Here is an 18,852-nt window from a genome sequence, read left to right as displayed (position 1 = left end):
AACTATAATAACACATTTTTTAAATTTTGGAATTTTTTTACATAATAAAATTCTAAATTTCTTAACGATACACCCTTTAACTGCCTACACATCTATAATATACTAAAAATATTTTTGCATTGCATTCTATAGAGAACTGTCTCAATGCGCCTTTTTTGTTTAATAATCATAATCTACGAAACTATTTTGCACTGAAAATAGCTGTAAATTAAACATTAATACATACAAACATATTTCTATATATTTTTATGCAAATTTCAATATAAGTATGTATTTGTTTGTATTTTGCCTTCGTATTTTCTGCTCATATTTTTGTTTTTGTTTTTATGTTTTTTATTCTGGCTCATTTGACTTTACTGTCAAGTTCTTATCACAAAATTTTTACGTAAATATTTCAAAAGCGTCAATTGACTTTAATTGCCTTCTCAAATACTTCTTAATTTGGTTTTAATGTCCGTATTAATTGTTGATGTATAAAAAAGAGAGATAATGCTTATGAATGTGCCTTACAAATATAGTTTTTTGCAAAATAATTTAATTTTTGAATATATATTTTTTAACATTTTTTTTAATTTATCTTATTTTCAATTTCATTTTTAAATATATTTATTTAATGTTTTTTTTATTTTGTTAATTTTTTTTATTTTATAAATTTTTTATTTTTTATTGCATTTAACATTTTTTTTAATGATGATTTAAGTCAAATTTACCAATAATTTGAAATTTAACTAATTTTTAAATTTTATTAAATTCTGTATTTTTATATTTTATCATAATTCAAACATGATTTTGAACATATTTAAATTTTTTATTTTATATTTTAATATTTTTTATTTCAATTATTTTTTTAATTATTTAATTGATTTTTTTTTTATTTTTTTATTATATAATTTTTTAATTTATTAATTTTTCTAATTTTATATTTAATTTCCATTGCTAGTTTTTTAATGCTATTTTTTATTAAATTGTATATATTTTTATTTTATCATAATTTATATTCTTATACTAACAACTTCTAAATTTATCAACTTTTCTATTTAATTTTTTCATATTTGCATTTCAAGTTTTTTTTTTATTATATATAGAATATATTTTACTTATTGCCGCTCAGTCACGCCCACCCGTCACATTAACGCCCCTACTAACTCATAAGTGGCTGCTAATAGCCTGAGACATTGTCTCTCAAACAATATTCTCTGTATGTTGTTTACTGTCTTGCTACTGTTTACTCAATAATTCTAATTATACATTTTTTTGTTGTTTATGCCTTACCCCCTAGCACCTTTTATTATTTATTTTATTTTTTTTTCGGAATTTGTTTTGCTCGTTTTTTGCTCGTCGCTTGCGTATGTGACTCGTTTCGCTGTGTATTCGCACTTTGGACCCGAGCGCTATATTTATTAAGCATTAACCGGCACGCCAGCCGCTGCCAAGATGCCGCGCGAAGTTGTCGTACACAAACATACATATATACTAATTTTTAATATATGCACGCATACACACAAACATTTGAGTTTTTTATTGTTTAAATATTAATTTTGTATTGCAATTGTTGTTATTGCTGTGTTGTTGTTGATCTGTTGAAATGCAGATCCGTTTGAGAGTGTTGATTAAAATGTTAAACGTCAATATGTAACAGTTGTTGGTGTCTTTTTTATTATTTATTTTTTTTTTTGATGCCTTAGGGCGGTTTGTTTGAGTGTTTACGAAAATTGCAAGCTATTTAAGGCTTATATACTGCTTTTGTTATGTACTTTACTCCAAAACGCATTTAACTTGAAATTTTAAAATTTTGAGCGCATAGAAAATTTCGAAAATTCTGAATTTTTATTTCGTTTAGCATGAAATCTGCTTTTGTTAAGACATTTCACATTTAAAAGGACATTACTAAATATTTTTGAATTAATATACTTCGAATTCGAATTCGATAAAAAAATAGCATCTTAGTGGCGTGCCTTCGTACCTATTTTTTTAACTCATAAACATTCTCTGTTATTTCCATACTTTGCAAATATTTATTTATTTATTAAGACATTTCTGTTTGTGTATAAAATATTGTATTACAGTTTGGATATCAGTTCGAATATTTATAAATTTTAGCTTCAGGCGTTTAACGTTAAATATGAGTACAGTTAGGCGTGGTTATATATGAGTAATTATGTGCCGATGTTTGTATGTCTATCGATGAGAAGCGCTACAACTACAATTACTTCATATAAATACATAGTTCTATGCTTACAATTTTTCACTTGCTAGCAATTTTGAATATAATTTCAATGTATCAACTTATAATTTAAGAGTTTTACTTTTGAAGCCATGGAATGGAAAAAGCCAACAAAAACCACAAAAATAAAAAACTATAAATATTTTATAAAATATCTTAAATTCACATAATATTAATATGTATATAGTAAAAGCAGGTTTAAGCTTAGTTTAACCATATATTATAATATACAATACATACATAAATATGAGAAAAATCAAACTCATAATGGAACATGTTTGTAGCAATACAAAGGCCTATCAATTGCAAAACTACAAGTGTTTACCCAATTTTCTAGTCACTTTTGACACATTTAAACTAATATGGGTCACGAAAAACTTCGCAGTTGCATAAAAAAAATAAAATAAACACAAAATTTGAATGTTCGAATTTTCGAAGTTAATTTCGAATGCATAAAAAGCGTTAGTTCGAATTTTTTAGTTAATTTTAAAGTTTGCTCTACGGCAACAATAAATTTACGGCTATTTTCGAAAATTCGAAATTAAATTTTTTTTAGTCAAAAAGTGTCCCTTATTGAGTATTTGCCTTTTCTTGTTTTTTGAAATAGTTTTCCTTGTAAACCAATATTTTAGTAATAAAAAATATAATTTTTCGTACAAAAACAACTTATAAATTAGAATTGAAACTTTTTACTAAAAGCTCACTACGTTTACAATATGCGTATAAAAAAACTTAGATTACTAGCTAACAGCCTTCATAACTAAATACATTAATATTTTTGAAAATAATTGCATGGCCAAATTAAATTGGTAGCATATTTGTAGCCTTCATAAACAAATAGTTAATATTTTTGAAAATAATTTCATGGCCAAATTGGTAACATATTTTTATAAAAAATAACACAATATTTGCTTGAATAAAACGAACTGTAATTTTCGTTTGCGCAAATTTGTTTCGATCCAAATAATTTAATATTTAAAATTAAAAAAAATAATAATAATAAAGTTTATAATAGTTTTGATTTCGAATATGCGAAAATAAAACCTTATTAATAACAAAAATACACATGAATAAAAAGTTTAATTTTTAAACAATTTATGTTACGACTTACTAAAACTTTTGTTTTTTTCGAAAATAATTTCTTTTTCAAAGAAATTTACTGCTTGCAATGAAGTTATGTCTTCAGTTGCACATATATACTTAAATTTTGTAGTTATGCAATTTTTTAATGAATACAATTATTAAATGTAAATAATTTTTTACTTATTAGCCATTATTGGCATATTCGAAACTTATTTTATGCATTACTTAGGCCCAAAAATTTGCTTGCACAATTGCTAGCGGTATATTTTAATGTTTCTGCGGTTAATATGTATTTTCGAATTAAGTTCGAATTTTCGAACATGCGTTTTTTATGTTTAAAACATCGAAAATTTTAATATTTTGGTTGCGGCGTAGTTTTTTTTCAAATATTTACTAATTTTAATTAATATACTATGTCTTTAGAATTTGTCTTACTTGAAAAATTAACTGCCAATACTTTTTTCCATCTTTTTTTTTTTAATTAAGTATGTATTATTCGTTACATGCTGCAACGCATTTTTGAACTTTTTCAATTAATTTTTTTTTTATTTGCTTTTTAAAGTTCTGGTTTATTACGTTACCTAAGTAGAATTCTGCGTTACGAGTAGTTTTCTTGTTGCAAGTTTTTTTTTTTTACTTTTTTCATACGTTTTTTTAAGCATATTTTGAAAATACTTTAATTCTTTTATTAAACTTACGAAAATTACATAATTAAAATGCATTATTTGCAATTCAGTAATATTTTTAATTCAATAGCTGTTTTGTTGGCTGTAAATAACTGTTAAAATAAATTCTTTGGAAAACTAAACATATGTAATTTTAAAATTAATATCGAATTGTCAAAACCAATTATTTTAAGTTATAATGCTATGAGATATTCACTTTAAGGTCACACCGATTTGTTTTTGTTTTTCAAAATCGTTGCCAATACTTCTTACGGAAATTCTGTTTGTTTTTTCAAATTAACTGTCGCACCTACATACACAGTAACAGTTCGTCTACAGTCTATCATGTGACTATGATCTCATTTTCCGGATCCAGCAAATTGTTAATTAGGAAGTTCTGCTCCATTTCATCGGCCGTTGGATCGAGTGGTTTAAAAGTGTTGGACGTTTGCTCTTGCAGCACCAAACTGCTAATACTTGGCGTCTGCTGGTGCACCAACTCAACGCGCACCTTCTCGCTGCCACTGTTGGCGGTGTCCTCAAATGAGACCATAATGTCATTATCATTGCTTTGGTTATGTGTGTTGTTGTCGAGTATGCTCGCCACGGCCAAAGAGTCTTCGTTTTGCGCCGCCAATGAGCTGCGCACACTAGCTTCATTATTGTTATTGTTATTCGATTTAGATACACCAATTTGTGCGGCATGCGTGGTGCGTTGATGAACTGCAATTAAAATGTACGGCAATGTTATATAAACATAGGAGTTTAGGCTTGCAATTGCTGGCACTTACCTGAGATCCGATTGCGCGCAAAGAGCCCATCGCAGTATTCGCAGGCGACGAGCTTGTGCTTGAGTACGGCATGATCGTGCGCCTCCTGCGCGCAGGAGGCCACAAAGCCGCACTTGTAGACGGGGCAGTGCAGCGTTTTGTCCTCGAACGCGGCGATGTGTATTTTCTGGTGTTGTTGCAATTCGCGCATATAGCAGAAACGCTTGTCGCAGTGCTCACATTTGAGGTAGCGCGGCTTCACATGCAACTGCATGACATGCTGTTTCAGCTCGTTGGCATTCGCGAAGGTGGTCGTGCACTCGTTGCAGCCATACGTGACGGCCTCATGGGTGGTCATGTGTTTTTCGAGCGTGGCACGTGTGGAGAAGCGTTTATTGCAGTGATGGCAGGAGTGCAGGCGCGGTCGCCGTAGCTGGCGTGCGCGCTCCTGATACGGCGCGACTTCACGCACCAACTCAATGCAGCGTCCGTTCTCGTCGCGCGGTCGCTGCAGGTGCAGACGCAATTTGTGTATGGAGCTGAAGGCGCAGCCGCAATTGCTGCAGGTGGCGGACGCGAAATTGGTGTGGTTCAACTTTTCCGGATGGAAGTGTTGCGTGTGCCGACTGAGAAAGGCCATGCTGACGAAACCTTTGTGACAGTAGGCGCAACGCACTGGCAGAGCGCCATCATGCGCTTGATACTTGTGGCGGCGCACCTCATAATCGTTGGAGAATACTGCGCATTAACAAAAGTATTAATAAATATTTGCATGGCTGTGTGTAATTTGGTAATTTGCATGCACTCACCTTCTTTACATTGATCGCACTGTATTGCGTGTTGCACTGACGGCCGGTGAGTACGCTCATGCGCGAGCAAATTGGCGCGACGTACAAACACGCGCGCACAATCACGACATTTAAACTTGCTGGCGGCGTGATGACGCTGATGCGTGCGAAAACGACCCAAGGGCACTTGCACAAAACGTTGATCGCACGTATCGCAATGCCAATTGCTTACATATTGACAGTTGAACTCGTGTAATTCCTTTGGCGAGCGTAGCGTCTTCTTACAGTAGTTGCAGTGTTCGGATTTGGCGGCGGTCGGGTGTATGAGCCGCACATGATAGTCGCGTTGCTTGACGGAGCTGTACTTTTGCGGGCAATACGGGCATGTGTAGGGCAAATTGGGGTCGTGCACGTCGAAGAAATGCTGCGAGAGTGCATCGGCGCTGTCGAAGACGAGGTGATCGATGGAGCCGGAGTTTGGGCAGTAACAGTATTGACAGGCGAATGGGTTGCGTGAGATGCGCGTTTGTGTTGAGGGGTCCCCATCGGCGTCGAGCTCGTCCATTTCGTGTGTGTCCTCGGGGTCGGAGCATGAGATAAGGTCCATATCTGTGAAAGAATATTTTAGAAAATGTTTAGAGTAAAGAGAAGAAAAAACCAACTTCGGTTGCACCGAAGCTATAATACCCTTCACAGATGCATTTCTTGTAGCATAAAAGGGTACAAAATATGTTTTTTGACATTTTGATAAGTCAATTTGTATGGCAGCTATATGCTAAAGTGGTCCAATATAGGCTGTTTTGACAAATCAACAGCTTCTAGGGAAGTAAAGGACGTGTGTAAGATTTCAGTTCGATATCTCAGAAACTGACGGCTAGTTCGCGTATATGCAGAGAGACGGACCAACGGACGGACATGGCTAAATCGACTCAGCTCATCATTTACATATATAATTTCCCTTCTGGGTATTACAAACTTCGTTCTAAACGTAATATACACTGTTCAGGGTATAAACTTTTGCTAATTACGCACCATCTTCCAACAGTTCATTATAATTGGTGTAAGGCTGTTGTGCTGCTGCGTCGTCAGTTTGCGCTGTAGCCTTCAAATCCGTGGACGTATTGTTGTTCTTCTGTATAATGCTGCCCTGTAGCATTTCCTCCAAATCAATATCACTGGCTTTGCTGCATTTTGTAGCACGCTTTGGCGTGCTGTCACTGGTCGTCACTAAAGTCGCTGGCGTATTGGTGTCGGCGCTCACTGTGGTGATTGGCGTCTGCTGTGTATAGTATATGTTTTGTGTTGTTGTAGCTGCATTAAATTGCAAAACATTCGTTTGTGCCGTCTTCGTGTCCATATTGGCATGTGTGGTTATGGAATTGCCGCTATTATCCAGCAGTGTGCCATTTTGCATAGTAGTCAGTTCCTGTGTGAGCATGGAGAGCGTCTCCGCCACACTAGCGGGCAGCTGCATGCCATCTAAGCTGGCGATCACATCAGCGCTGGTGGTGGGCGTTTGTAAACAATCTAAACTGGCCATTAATTCAGCGCTGGTCACGGGTGCCTCCATTTTCAACCCATTCAGCAGCTCACTGTCGCTTGACAAATCAGCGTTTGTGTTTGTCTGTTGTTGTTTAGCTTCGCCTGTAATTGCATTGTCTGCGCTCAGACCAACGCCCACAAATGATTGCAACAATTTTTGTTGTGCCAACACACATTGCTGACGGAATGCGTATATATTACAAAATTGTGTAAAACAATTCGCACAAATACGCTGCGGCAAGCCATCATCGCCCGAAATCTGAATATTGTGACAACAACAACGAAAATAGTAAACATTTGTCAATATTGCAGCATATTGTGAAATGTGCGCAAATTCAATAGCGACTTTAGCACAGCTTACTCACCTGTAAGTGCCAATTGCTCAATTCGTTGCGTGTAAACTGCAACTGCTCCTCAAGTCCGGTCAGTGGTTGGAAGAGATGCACAAATTCGACCTCAGCACCGGTCACATAGAAATTCGCGCACAGGCGGCAAGCTTCTACATGTGCAACCTGCTCCATAGCGTGCAACGCTTGTGTGCAAATAAAATTTTTGCGTTATTTGACACACTAATATACCGACTTTGAGATTTTAAACCTATAGTATTAACTTTTTTTGCTTTCAACAAAAACAACGCACAAAGAATGCAATCAGAAAAATTTACTTTTACGCGTCTATTAATTTTCTTATTCACTGCATGATGACTGATAAAGTCAGCTGTTTTTTGTTGTGCGACATTCGCATGGCGTGTGTTCAGTGCTGGCGTGTGTATGCCTGGATACCAATATAAAATGCGCGCGAAAAAAGCGTGGTTGGAAAAAGCGAAAAAATTGCAGTGTTTAAAATTTAATTTTTGTTCTTAAACAAAACTTGGTTAAGTGCAACAAGTAGAAAAATAAAAGCAAGTACATTAATTAATTAAAGCCTTAAAAATATGAGTATTACAATACATAAAAAGCTACGAAAGCCAGTTTATAAAATACAGCGAAAAGCAACGCTGCGTCAATATGTCATTTTGTTGCGAAAATGTTTGTCAAATAAACGTCAACCAGCTGAAACAATAACAAGTTGTGAGTTTACATTTGTGAGTGCCGGTGTTTTAAATCTAAATATATTAAATACAAATAAATAAAAATTAGTTATTTTGATGGCATGTTTGTGTCAAATTTCATAAAGTTAAATTGTTTACTGTAAATAATTGCTAGAGTCGTATTTTACAAAGAAAAATGATACGCCAAAGCACATAAATACAGTTACTTGAGCAAAAAAGTGCAAACGAATTCTTTATGCACATATGTATATTTATTCAATGCACTTGCTGACGTTGCTCAATGATTATTTGTCGTCTATAAACTACAATGCACTCGTCTGCGGCTACAGTTTGGAGCGAAATACAATAATTTTTTTAATTGAGTTTGTAAAGTGTTGATATCTATCAATTAATAACAACAATCGCTGCGCACTGCTGCAATGTAAATATAGTATGGTGAAAATTCGTTATTGCGGTAGTAGTAGTACATAATAATAATATTTTGCTGATAGCTGCCTGTTATATGAGTTTCTAAGTACGTTTGTACTTAATATACAAATGTAAATATGTATGTACGTATATGCGAAGCATCCCACAGCAGATAGCGATTCGTCCACGTTGCTTAAACGCTTAAGTGCCACTTAAAATCTTGATATAATGTGCTGATAAGCATTTTATTATTTAATTAAGGCTTACTATGCTTATTTAAACATTTATTTATTAAGGGTGTTGCCTAAACTTTTCCTAAACAAGTTGTGATTTGACGCGTTAGTAGCAAGTAGCACCCGAATTAGCTGCTAAATTAAGTAATAACAATATTAAAGTGCTACAATTTTTATTGAATTCAAAATAACTTTAAATATAGGCTAATAATATATGCACAAAGTAATATACATGTGCTGTTGCGCAAAAATACAACCAACTATTTAAAAATATATTTAACGAAAATTAATTTAAAATTCTTATTCTTACTACTAACTTCCTTTCTACATTTCCTTTGTAGCCTCCGACACACTGCGCATGAAACACAGCTGCCGAAATTATAATAATCCAAACAGTCAAACAGTGCCTTTCAAACAGTTAACACGCTAATTCGCAAATATTGTACAATGAGTGAGTCGTGCGACAATACGCATTTAAAATTTATTAAAGAATATGTAGTGCCGAAAATTTTGACACAATTGCAAGGCGAAACTTTGCTGAAGTTCGAGCTGGAGCATGCAAGCGGGCTGGACGGCTTTATGTCGGCACTCTACAACATTAAATTTCATACGCAGACTGCCGACGGGTGTGTAGAAATCTAAATATAAAAAATTTTGCACATTTCCACTAATATTTTTACACTTTCTTTTTTCCTTCACTACACAGCGCCAAGCAGCGGCTGCTTGTGGCCAAATTCATGAAAGGCGATGTAAGCTTTCGTGAGTCCAGCAAGTCGTACATACAATTTGCCAATGAAATATTTGTGTATGAACGCGCTCTGCCTGCCTTTGCTAAAGTGCTAGCCGCCGCCAAGCTCGACATCACCATTGACGATTGGGTGCCACATCCTTATGTGGCGAAATTTGGTTATATTGAGGGTTTGAGCGCTGCGCCGGGCGTGCGCGAGTCAGTGTTAGTGCTGGAACATTTGAAACCGCGCGGTTACGTGTTAGGACCACGTCTATATCTTACGCGTGAACACTTGTTGCCAATGTGTCGTACGATCGGACAATATCATGCCATTAGCTATGCCTTGCGGCTAATTGATCCCACGCAACTCGAAAGCTTGAAAAGTGAAATAGTGACGCTGCCCTTTATCAATGATGCGGATCCGCGTGATGCACAAGACAACTTTTATCGTTATTTGTACCGTGCTGCATTCGACCGCTTCTATGACTTTTTCGATCGTAAAATTGATGGCAATACGTTTGATAAGCAAAATGCCGATGATTTAAAATTAATAGAGCGTTTGCGCGATTTGCGTGCCAAGTATATTGAAGAGCCGACGCGCTTGTTAGAGAAAATACGCACAGGTGTTGTGGTTAATGAGCAAGATAAACATTTCGGCGCCATATTACATGGCGATTATAATCGCAATAATGTGCTGTTCCGTTATGAAGCGCAGGAAGCTGGTGATACTGTCGCATCAAAGGTGGCCGACGTGAAAATGATTGATTTTCAAGAGATGCGTTATGGCAGTCCCTGTTTAGATTTGAGTTTCTTCATGTACATGAATACCACCGAAGAAACACGTGATGCCATTTGGCAAGAAATGCTGCAAACGTACCACACAAATATGTTTAATACACTGCAGGCAGCTGTTAAAGGCAATGCAAGCGTGGATGCTGCGCAATTGGCAACTTACAGGTAGGTGTTGAGTTTTTACTACTCATGCTTATTTAATCATATTTCATTTTAAAATGAAAACCCTTAAAGTTTTGAAGCCTTCCAAGCGCACTTTAAACGCTATGCCTTCTATGGCGTCATGATTTGTCTACACTTTCTACCGTGGATGCTCTCGAGCGAAGAGGAATGTGCGAAGATCTCACATCTCTTCGAGACCAATTTGCGTGGCGAAGAGTTTCATAGGGTTTCGATTGAGATCGGTGGCGATGAAGTAAATATGCGTTTGCTGGCGGTACTGCGACATGCCTGCAAAATGGGCTATATGGATGAGCTTTGAGTTTAGGTTAACTGTGCTTTAGCATTTTAAGTATAAGCCTACAGTGGCTTTTAAAGGAAATAAATATAACAAATTATTAAATATAAACGCAATATTATAAATAACTGTCTGCAAGCAGTCTAATTTACAAATCGAGTTGGTTGGTTGAGAGAAAGGTGCTATAATATTATTTTCTCTTTACATTTGATTAGACAATATTTCTATTAATATCCCAGCTGCTGCCTTCGCATGCTTGCAAAGAATATTTAAGTGCAATAAACAGTTACAAACATATAATAATAACCGTTATTTTTATAAATAAATGCAAATAAACAATTTTTTTTTGGTTTTTGTGTACACATGATAGAGTAACTATGTGTGCATTTAAATCTGATTAGTGTGTGTGTGTTGATAAGAAGTGTTTGCTGTCCTTAAGATTTGAACGGAAAAATCTGGTACAAATGTTGCAAATTTTGAAATATTTTACTTTAGAGGTTATGTGCGATTTTTTTTTATTTTTGTTCATATTTACATACATACATATGTATGTACATGCAAACATACATACATGCAAACATACATATATACATTTATGCATTTATTCACTCATATTTGAATTCATTAAACACTTATTTTTAAATTTCTTGCAGAATTTTTGTTTTTTAGGTTATGTGATATATAATATTAAAGGTATTCGGCTGTATTTTATAATGTATATAAAACAAAAATAATCAAATTAAACATAATTTTGATTCTAAAGAATTTGTCAAGAACAAGTATTTCAAAACGTTAGGTAATTTCGAGAATTAGCTGCCTATAAATAATATTTGACATTATTTTTTTCTATTCAACAATCGTATTTGCACAATTTTAGTTGATTTATACACCGTTGGCAAAAATTATAGCAACAATATCCAAAATAAATAAATATAACTTTATTTCCTTACGAAATATTTGCAGACGGCGAATGCAACCAGCTTGTTTCTATTATTTTTTCCAACACTGTATATTTCTGTGTACGCAGTGTGAAAATTCCTCGCAAATACACCATGAATCATCTATAGTTTGATAATTTGCGACTTCCTGTGCAAATTTCCGGTGTCTCTTGTTTGTCCAGCTGGTTGTCTGACAGTTTGAGAGCCATTGTAAATAACATTTATCTAACGGAACTCACAAATCTACTGTTAATTCTATTTAAGTCGCTCCTTAGTTCGTTTGAAATGTTTTCGTACACTACACCGTCTACATTTTTGTGTCTCCTCTATACTTCTAATCCTTTGCTTGTAATTCTGTTTCTGAGACATACCGATGATGACCTCTGTGGCAAATCGCCAAGATATTTCTCTTTAGAGGGGTCTTGTGTAACTGCCATAAGCATAAATGGAGTTATGCTGTCTAAATTTCATTTATTGTCCAATGTTTAGAGATAGAGACCTGTTGACTTCGCTTTGTATAGTCCTAATTTAGAAACAGCTTGACCTTTCTGAAGACTTTGTGAACCCTCTTTATGACCAACGATGATATGTAGTGTGGAATTAAACGAGGTTTCAATACAAGAATAGATTTACACTGTTACCTCTGTATAGTCGTTCCGTAAATGTTTCCGGTACTAGCATAGAAGAGCTTGTCCTACACTCATTTTTCTTTCACTTAAACTACGTCGAAACATATGAATTCCCTTGTTCATCTCGAGTTTTTGCTTACTTGCGGGAATATTGATACTACCATTCCAATAAGTTACCTCTAAAAGTGTACTAAAGAGCTCGTACGTACGGTGAAGTCTCTCCTCGAGCTTCTTTGTATGAAACTTTTCGATTTAAAAAAAAAAAAATATATCCTTGTGAAGTCCCTGCTTGAGACTCTGTCGTTTAGAGTTCTTAGAAAAGGCTTAGTTTCTGAAATAACCTTTTTTCGAGATGACTCCCAGAGCACTTCTGGTTTCTGCATAACTAACTTACTGACGGAAGAACTTCCTTAAAGCAATCACACAAATACAGCTTAGTTTTTGGTCGCCTGCCTGCTTTGCGCTTGAAACCGCTTTTCGTAACAAAGACTACCGTTAATTGATTTATATTTACTGAGCTAATCCCAAACAAATCATCAAAAAGAAGTTCACAAGTCGTTGGGAAAGCTTGAAATAAGCCCGTTTAACCAGGAAACTATTTCCGAGGCTGCTGTGGCATTCCATGAATTTCACAGCTTCTTTACGTCTTCTTCTCTCGAGCAGCTGTGCTTTTAAGACGCTTAGATCCCTAGAAAGATTCGTCCTGTCAGTTTTTAAATCAAGTACTCACTCTTCTACCCACAACGGACTGTGCGATTAATACAAGACTTACTAGTTGCCACTTTGGAGCCACCGCGCTGATCTAAAGACTATCTACCGAAGCTCCAAAATTAAGTGCTGTTTGATTTAACTAAAATTTACGCCTTGCTGCGTGTTATTTACATCACAAATATTTACAGAAGCGGTAAACACATTTTTCTTGTAACTTGAACTTTCTCAAGTTCGACCTTCAATGTAAATTGTTGTGCCAAATGTTTTCGCAAATCAAATAAAGATTCAACCCTGAATTTGTTTGAAACACATTTTAAACTACAAATTAAACAAACAAACTGCTTTGTTAGTTCCTCAACTAACCGTTATTTATACAGTTGTTGGCACACATTTCGATCCGATGCGCGCTTTAACCTTCAAGTTATTCACTTAAAAGCGCTTGAGTTCGAGCACTGTTATATCACAAACTCGAAAGTGTCTCAGAAACAAGTAACGGTGTTTTCCGTGTATATATTTATTAAAATTAAAAAAAGTAGTTAACGGCCTGTCTAAAAAGTAATTAAAATTCATCAAGAATGCGTGCCTACAGCTGTTTAGTAATTCTTGCCGTCGTGAGCTTGCCAGCTCAGCTATTGGTCAGCGCCGAATCTTCCGAGGCGGCTAACACGTCTGCGGCTCTGCCAGCTACTTCTACGCCCATATGCGAGGAAACCGTCTGTCCGCGCCTATATATGCCAGTTTGTGGGTTGGTTGATGGTGAACCAATGACAGCGCCCTCCCGCTGTGTTCTCAACAATAAAATCAGATGCTCCGCGATATTGCAACGGACTTTAGGCAACAGTAAGTAAATGGGGGGAGTTTAGAGGAAGGAATACAATTGCTGGTCTCAATGAGCGTAAATTGACGGGTTTTGAAAAGTTCTGAAACTGTGTAGGGCTCCGTAAAGCGTAAAGTAGAGGTTGATAACTGGGCGCAGTTTAATTCGGGACTATTGTGGAGTTTGCGATGTCTCGTAGTTTCTGAGATATACTGAAGTATGTAGGACGCCTTGAAGCTCAAGTAGAGGTTGATATTAACAGTATTTGGGATACTGGGGTGTTCGAAAATGGACTCAAGACCAGTATGTTTGGGTTATACTGATCTATGATCCATTTTCGCTAACATCAACCGCTACTTCAGCTCGGCGGAATCCTACACGCTTCAATATGTCTCAGAATACCCGAGAACCTCGCGTTCACCCCGGAATCCCAAATATCGCTGTAGTATTTGCGAGGTTTTCGGAAGCTTCCACTCGCCAGCATTAGAAATTGTTATTGTTTCGTATTCGCGTTGAATCGTTATGCGAATTCATCATTTTCGAAATATTCAGGCGGGTTTAAAAGACTTTGGACACGTACTACCCTATCTCAAGACCCGTTAAGTAAATAAAGACTAGTTCCAGTTTCACTTTTCAATAGTTTAAGGTGGAATCCCTCCACACGGCCATGTGATCAGCACTCAGATAAAAGTGGTAAAGCTATTTATTACGTTTCTTCCCTATTTGATCTTTTAGAAATTCCTACAGTACGCTTCCTACATAGCGGAGCTTGTTCACCGAAAGCAGATAAAAGCATTAGAAGGCGTCAGAGTAGAGATATGGACTTAGAAAACATCGAAGATGACGCAGGTAAAGAAGAGATTAACGCAGGCGAAGAAGAGATTGATGCAGGAAAAGAAGAGATGGACGCAAATCAAGCACTAGCTGACGATGCTGAGGCAGATATGGACGCAGGTAAAGAAGAGATTAACGCAGGCGAAGAAGAGATTGATGCAGGAAAAGAAGAGATTGACGCAAATCAAGCACTAGCTGACGATGCTGAGGCAGATATGGACGCAGGTAAAGAAGAGATTGCCGCAGGTGGAGAAGAGTCCGACGCAGCTAAAGAAGAGATTGACGCAAATCAAGCACTAGCTGACGATGCTGAGGCAGATATGGACGCAGGTAAAGAAGAGATTGCCGCAACTCAAGCAGACTTGGTTGATAAGGAAGCACTAGCTGACGATGCTGAGGCAGATATGGATCATGCAAAAGCACTAAATGATGGGGAATAATAACGGGAACTAGCTGCTGTTCGTGTGTTGAAGAGAGACTCTCCTTTGTTTTACCATAAATTCTGTTATGTTTGTGTCTTGTGCTGAGAAATAGCACAAGTTGTGTGTTGAAGATAGATTCGCTTTTGTTTTGCGATAAATTCTGTTATGTTTGTGTGTTGTGCTTAGAAATAGTCCAATAAAAAGTTTCTGTTAAGAAAGTAAACACTGTTGTCTACTCCGCTAGCGCTTTCCGTTCGGTTTAAGTCATCTTATGATTTCGCATTTCGCTTTAGGCGTATACTTACCGCCCTGAAGTCCGCTCTTCTAATGAAGAACTACAGCTTAAATCTTTGTGATGATAGTTATTTTAATTCAACTTAAAATTTTCTATTTAAAACTATCTTAGAGCTGTGGTATGGTCAGCTCACATGGCACACGATATCCCCGCGTGTTATGCTCACGACGCATAGTAGGATTGCATTCGTTTGTGGAGCCGTCGATGCTTGGCCAATGGCGCTAAGTACTTAAAACTAATTTCGCAATCCTCACAACGAAACGGCCGTTCCTCCTGATGTGAGACCTTCGCGTGACGTCGAAAATCCAAGGTGCTGGTAAACTTGGAAGTACAATGTTTACAACGGAAGCGATTTATATTTCGACACTTGGCGCGATGCCGTCGATAGTTCGTGCCATCGCGAAAGATCTCTGCGCAGGTGGGGCAACGATGCTCGAAGAAGTGTTGACTGAGATGCGACGCATTGCGCCATTCATTTCGACCCCCTTTGCACAGCGGACAATCCGTTTCCTTGCGATGCATATAGAGTAGATGATGTACGAGCTCATCGGCGCTATTGAAATTCTCATTACACGGCGGACACTCGGTTGGTGGATGCGTTTTGAGTATATGCTTGGCGTAAGCTGCGGGTCGCTTAAACTTACGCGGACACTCACTGCAGTCGTACACGATGGTTCTGTATGTGTCTGCGCTGTGGCTACGCTTACGCTTCGGTGGCGTTCGACCACTATCAATGAATGACATGCGTCGCCAAATTTGACTGCGAAAACGGTCAGCATTTGGTTGTTGTAGCCGATCATAGTAGTACCGTAATTTACGTATTAGCGATTTGATCTTGGTGAGACTGACCGCTGGCACATTACGTGATTGACAATACTTCTGATGCAGTACATCGTACGCTGCTTGCCTAAGCTTACGATTGCGGTATTCGGGTGAGTTCGTTTGCCAGAGGCATGTCTGTTCACGGTAGAGATCGATGAACTCTTCGAGAAATTGATCGGAGTAGTCGGGAAGGTGTGAGCTGGAGGACTGTGAATATATAAAATGGAATATGAAAAAATTAATACATTGCTTTTAGAGGAGATTACTTGTACAGGGTTTGGATTAGAAAAACTCTCAAACTGGCTGTTAATTAACGGAATGGTAGTAAGGGCTATACGGACTTGTGTTCCTGCATACAATTCACATCTCGTAATACCGATAGGACTGAAGAAATCGAAAGCCAGCTCGAAAGACGAACTTCCGTTTGTTTGATCACCAATAGAACTTGTCAAAAAACTTCTGAGCTCCAGTATGAACGGAAAGCCTCTCAGAAGTTCAATTACCTCTGCCGTCTCAGAAAGTACGGTGCTTTGTTCAAACGTTCGAACATCATCTACTATAAATGACCCTGCCGCTTGGAAAATTTAGATAAAATGGAGTCTCTATTTGATAAAAAGCCCTGAAGGCATATGAGAGACCCAAAATGTACCGGTAAATTGGAAAACGTTGCAAAACTCTCAAAGTAGGCTGACTACGGACGATCGAAATAGCAGGAACTTCAATACGAGAGTAGCAAGATATGAACTAATGAAGCTTTCTGAGCTGCAGCATGAAAAGTACCAAAGCACTGTCTGGAAATACCACAAGGAACGTTTGACGAATTTCTGAAAATAATCTAGAGCTTATCTAAGATGGAAATGTTACTATAAAACTCTAAACTTTCAATCTGTTTAAATATGAGGGTCGGAGTAAGGATATCGAGCTTGCAGCCGTCAAAAACTCCATTAAAATCATGAAGCTCTCCATTTTTACAAGAAACTGGACTTACTTTAGTTTTTACACTAACGGAGTCTACATCACTTCTGGCATGTCTTGCCGACTGTGGACGTTGGCGTAGCTAAAACGAAGCAAAATATTGTGTACTTAGAAAACTCTGATTTTATAAACGTACCCGCTTCAGAGATACCACCTGGTTTTTTGGACGCACGCGTTGTCTATTCCGAAAAATGCCGCGACGACGACTGCGTCTCAAGTTAGTCGGCTCGGAAACGGTTTGCGATTCCGTTTCCGTATCGTGTGATAAGTGGCTACGTCTACCACTCGAACAGACTGTATCCATTGTGGATTCCGAGTGCAAAGTATCGGCCGTTATATAACTGTTCCGTTGCAGTTTACGTGCCGATGGTAAATGAGCGCTCACCATGTGAGTCCACAGTGTTTCGGTGTTTTGAAACCCGATATTGCAGAAAGTGCAAAGCTTGTCCGGCACGAGCTCCTCCACATCCTTCTCATCACAACCGCGCAAAAAGGTGAGTTTATCCAAAACCGCCTTCGATTTCATAGCGCGCAACTGGCGTGACAGACGCCAATCATCCGCGTCTTCATCTACACGATCTTTCAGGGCCGCCTCATCGGTTTCGTCCAACCGCAAATGCCGCAGGTAGATATGTATTATCTGCTGTACAATACTGCGCGCATCGCGAAATGTCACGAAGGGCATATGCTCGCGTAACTTCAACAGCAGCAACTGGTAGGCATGCAGACGCTCACTCCGCGGCATGCACTCGCGCGACGGCCGATGCCATATGCAGAAACACTTGTTCAGCAGTCCAATAACATCCAGCAAACACTGGCGCTTGAGCGCGTTCAGATCGAAGTGGCTGTCAGAGACGTTGTTGGAGAGCGATGAGCCGGTGAGCGTGGGACTAGCGCAACTATGCGCACTCAAATGGGAGACCTGCAACGAGACAAGCCGTAACATCCAAGGCAGTATGTATGCGTTTAAGTGTACAACTTACACTACCGCGTGCAGAAATCAGCGTGTCCTCCGCTACGATGGAGAGCGCGCTCTGTGTGATAGAGAGAATAATACATACATAAGTGGACGGATGTTAACAAAATTTACGCAATTTGAGTCGCACTCACACGTCGCACTGTGGGGCCGTGCACCGCGCGACTGTGTTCCAAAAAGTCAACGAAGTGTGCGAACTTCGGCAACGAATTACATTTATTACAAATAACATTGTACGAATGTGGCGGTCTCAAGTTGATACAGACCTGTCGCGTTGCAGCTGTTGCCTCCATAATCCCGACGAGTTTTCCAATTATTTAAAGAAAAATTTTAAAATTTTCAAGCGAGCTGGTGCTGTTGTTGTTGCTGAAGTGTTTGGTTTGCGTCGGGAATTTGAATTTTAACGAACATTTAATTTTGATTTAAAATCAAACTTTAAGAGTTAGCATTTATTTAAACTTAATTTTTTTGTACAAAAACAAAATTGCTCGAAATTGTTTGCTCGCGATTGAATTTATTAAGAATATTTTACAATGCAAATGACATTTTCGAAAATAAAATTGTTGAGCATAGAAGCGCTGCTAGCTCGAAATAATTTCTCGGCTGGAAAGTAGAGAGTTCAGCTGGTGGCGTGTAAGTCGCAAGGGCTAGAGGAAGGCGCTTGACAGAAGATATTTGTCAAGCATTGAA

The 18,852-nt window shown here is 37.5% G+C and overlaps 4 protein-coding genes across 13 annotated transcripts in view; 2 read left to right on the top strand and 2 right to left on the bottom strand.

Annotated features, from left to right (window-relative positions):
- Window positions 1-1,077: 1,077 nt before the first annotated feature.
- On the bottom strand, window positions 1,078-7,847 carry LOC105232059 (zinc finger protein 420). The gene is made up of 5 exons (XM_011213640.4): window positions 7,438-7,847; window positions 6,563-7,331; window positions 5,552-6,139; window positions 4,764-5,480; window positions 1,078-4,695 (listed from the first exon to the last, which is right to left on the bottom strand). The coding sequence occupies exons 1-5, from the start codon at window positions 7,591-7,593 to the stop codon at window positions 4,316-4,318; spliced, it is 2,610 nt and encodes an 869-aa protein (XP_011211942.2). The 5' UTR covers window positions 7,594-7,847; the 3' UTR covers window positions 1,078-4,315.
- Window positions 7,848-8,031: 184 nt separating this feature from the next.
- LOC105228483 (uncharacterized) overlaps window positions 8,032-18,852 on the top strand; it is a 33,295-nt gene continuing 22,474 nt past the window's right edge. The window contains exons 1-4 of one of the 6 annotated variants that reach the window (XM_049455945.1): window positions 8,032-8,156; window positions 9,106-9,390; window positions 9,471-10,451; window positions 10,521-11,084. In XM_049455945.1, coding sequence (XP_049311902.1) covers window positions 9,212-9,390; window positions 9,471-10,451; window positions 10,521-10,767 — 1,407 coding nt within the window. In that variant the 5' untranslated portion in view covers window positions 8,032-8,156; window positions 9,106-9,211 and the 3' untranslated portion in view covers window positions 10,768-11,084. Of the gene's footprint in view, window positions 8,157-8,317; window positions 8,545-8,619; window positions 8,638-8,752; window positions 8,988-9,105; window positions 9,391-9,470; window positions 10,452-10,520; window positions 11,085-18,852 lie in introns of those variants that run through there. The other 5 variants (XM_049455943.1, XM_049455944.1, XM_049455941.1 and 2 more) reach the window with 5 other exon arrangements.
- On the top strand, window positions 13,474-15,313 carry LOC105232058 (serine-aspartate repeat-containing protein I). 2 transcript variants are annotated; one of them, XM_049455949.1, is made up of 4 exons: window positions 13,474-13,861; window positions 14,574-14,792; window positions 14,898-14,986; window positions 15,071-15,313. In XM_049455949.1, the coding sequence occupies exons 1-4, from the start codon at window positions 13,597-13,599 to the stop codon at window positions 15,110-15,112; spliced, it is 615 nt and encodes a 204-aa protein (XP_049311906.1). In that variant the 5' UTR covers window positions 13,474-13,596; the 3' UTR covers window positions 15,113-15,313. The 2 variants fall into 2 exon arrangements, with proteins under 2 accessions (XP_049311906.1, XP_049311905.1); XM_049455948.1 differs by having other exon boundaries at window positions 13,475-13,861; window positions 14,898-15,313.
- LOC105232057 (zinc finger protein 711) lies at window positions 15,427-18,759 on the bottom strand. Of its 4 annotated transcripts, none has more exons than XM_049455939.1 (6): window positions 18,429-18,759; window positions 18,297-18,359; window positions 18,170-18,220; window positions 17,341-18,108; window positions 17,200-17,268; window positions 15,427-16,418 (listed from the first exon to the last, which is right to left on the bottom strand). In XM_049455939.1, the coding sequence occupies exons 1-6, from the start codon at window positions 18,453-18,455 to the stop codon at window positions 15,552-15,554; spliced, it is 1,845 nt and encodes a 614-aa protein (XP_049311896.1). In that variant the 5' UTR covers window positions 18,456-18,759; the 3' UTR covers window positions 15,427-15,551. The 4 variants fall into 4 exon arrangements, with proteins under 4 accessions (XP_049311896.1, XP_011211935.2, XP_011211938.2 ...); XM_011213636.3 differs by having other exon boundaries at window positions 15,428-16,418; window positions 17,323-18,108; window positions 18,429-18,746; XM_011213633.4 differs by having other exon boundaries at window positions 17,323-18,108; window positions 18,297-18,750.

The sequence above is a fragment of the Bactrocera dorsalis genome, chromosome 4 (assembly GCF_023373825.1).
Source record: "Bactrocera dorsalis isolate Fly_Bdor chromosome 4, ASM2337382v1, whole genome shotgun sequence".
Taxonomy (NCBI): Eukaryota; Metazoa; Arthropoda; class Insecta; order Diptera; family Tephritidae; genus Bactrocera; species Bactrocera dorsalis.
Note: the sequence above shows the minus strand (reverse complement) of the source record. Positions and strands in the feature narration are given on the sequence as shown.

Excerpts from the sequence above, each read along its gene's own strand:
- LOC105232058 (XM_049455948.1), top strand. The coding sequence starts at position 13,597 with ATGCGTGCCTACAGCTGTTTAGTAATTCTTGCCGTCGTGAGCTTGCCA. Across the intron at positions 13,862-14,573 it reads GCAACGGACTTTAGGCAACA|AAATTCCTACAGTACGCTTC; the intron begins GTAAGTAAATGG and ends TTGATCTTTTAG. Across the intron at positions 14,793-14,897 it reads TGAGGCAGATATGGACGCAG|GTAAAGAAGAGATTGCCGCA; the intron begins GTAAAGAAGAGA and ends ATATGGACGCAG.
- LOC105232057 (XM_011213633.4), bottom strand. The coding sequence starts at position 18,455 with ATGGAGGCAACAGCTGCAACGCGACAGGTCTGTATCAACTTGAGACCG. Across the intron at positions 18,109-18,169 it reads TGATTTCTGCACGCGGTAGT|GTCTCCCATTTGAGTGCGCA; the intron begins GTAAGTTGTACA and ends GTCTCGTTGCAG. Across the intron at positions 17,269-17,322 it reads AGGTGGTATCTCTGAAGCGG|CTACGCCAACGTCCACAGTC; the intron begins GTACGTTTATAA and ends GCTTCGTTTTAG.
- LOC105232059 (XM_011213640.4), bottom strand. The coding sequence starts at position 7,593 with ATGGAGCAGGTTGCACATGTAGAAGCTTGCCGCCTGTGCGCGAATTTC. Across the intron at positions 5,481-5,551 it reads GTGCGATCAATGTAAAGAAG|TATTCTCCAACGATTATGAG; the intron begins GTGAGTGCATGC and ends GTTAATGCGCAG. Across the intron at positions 4,696-4,763 it reads TGCGCGCAATCGGATCTCAG|TTCATCAACGCACCACGCAT; the intron begins GTAAGTGCCAGC and ends TTTTAATTGCAG.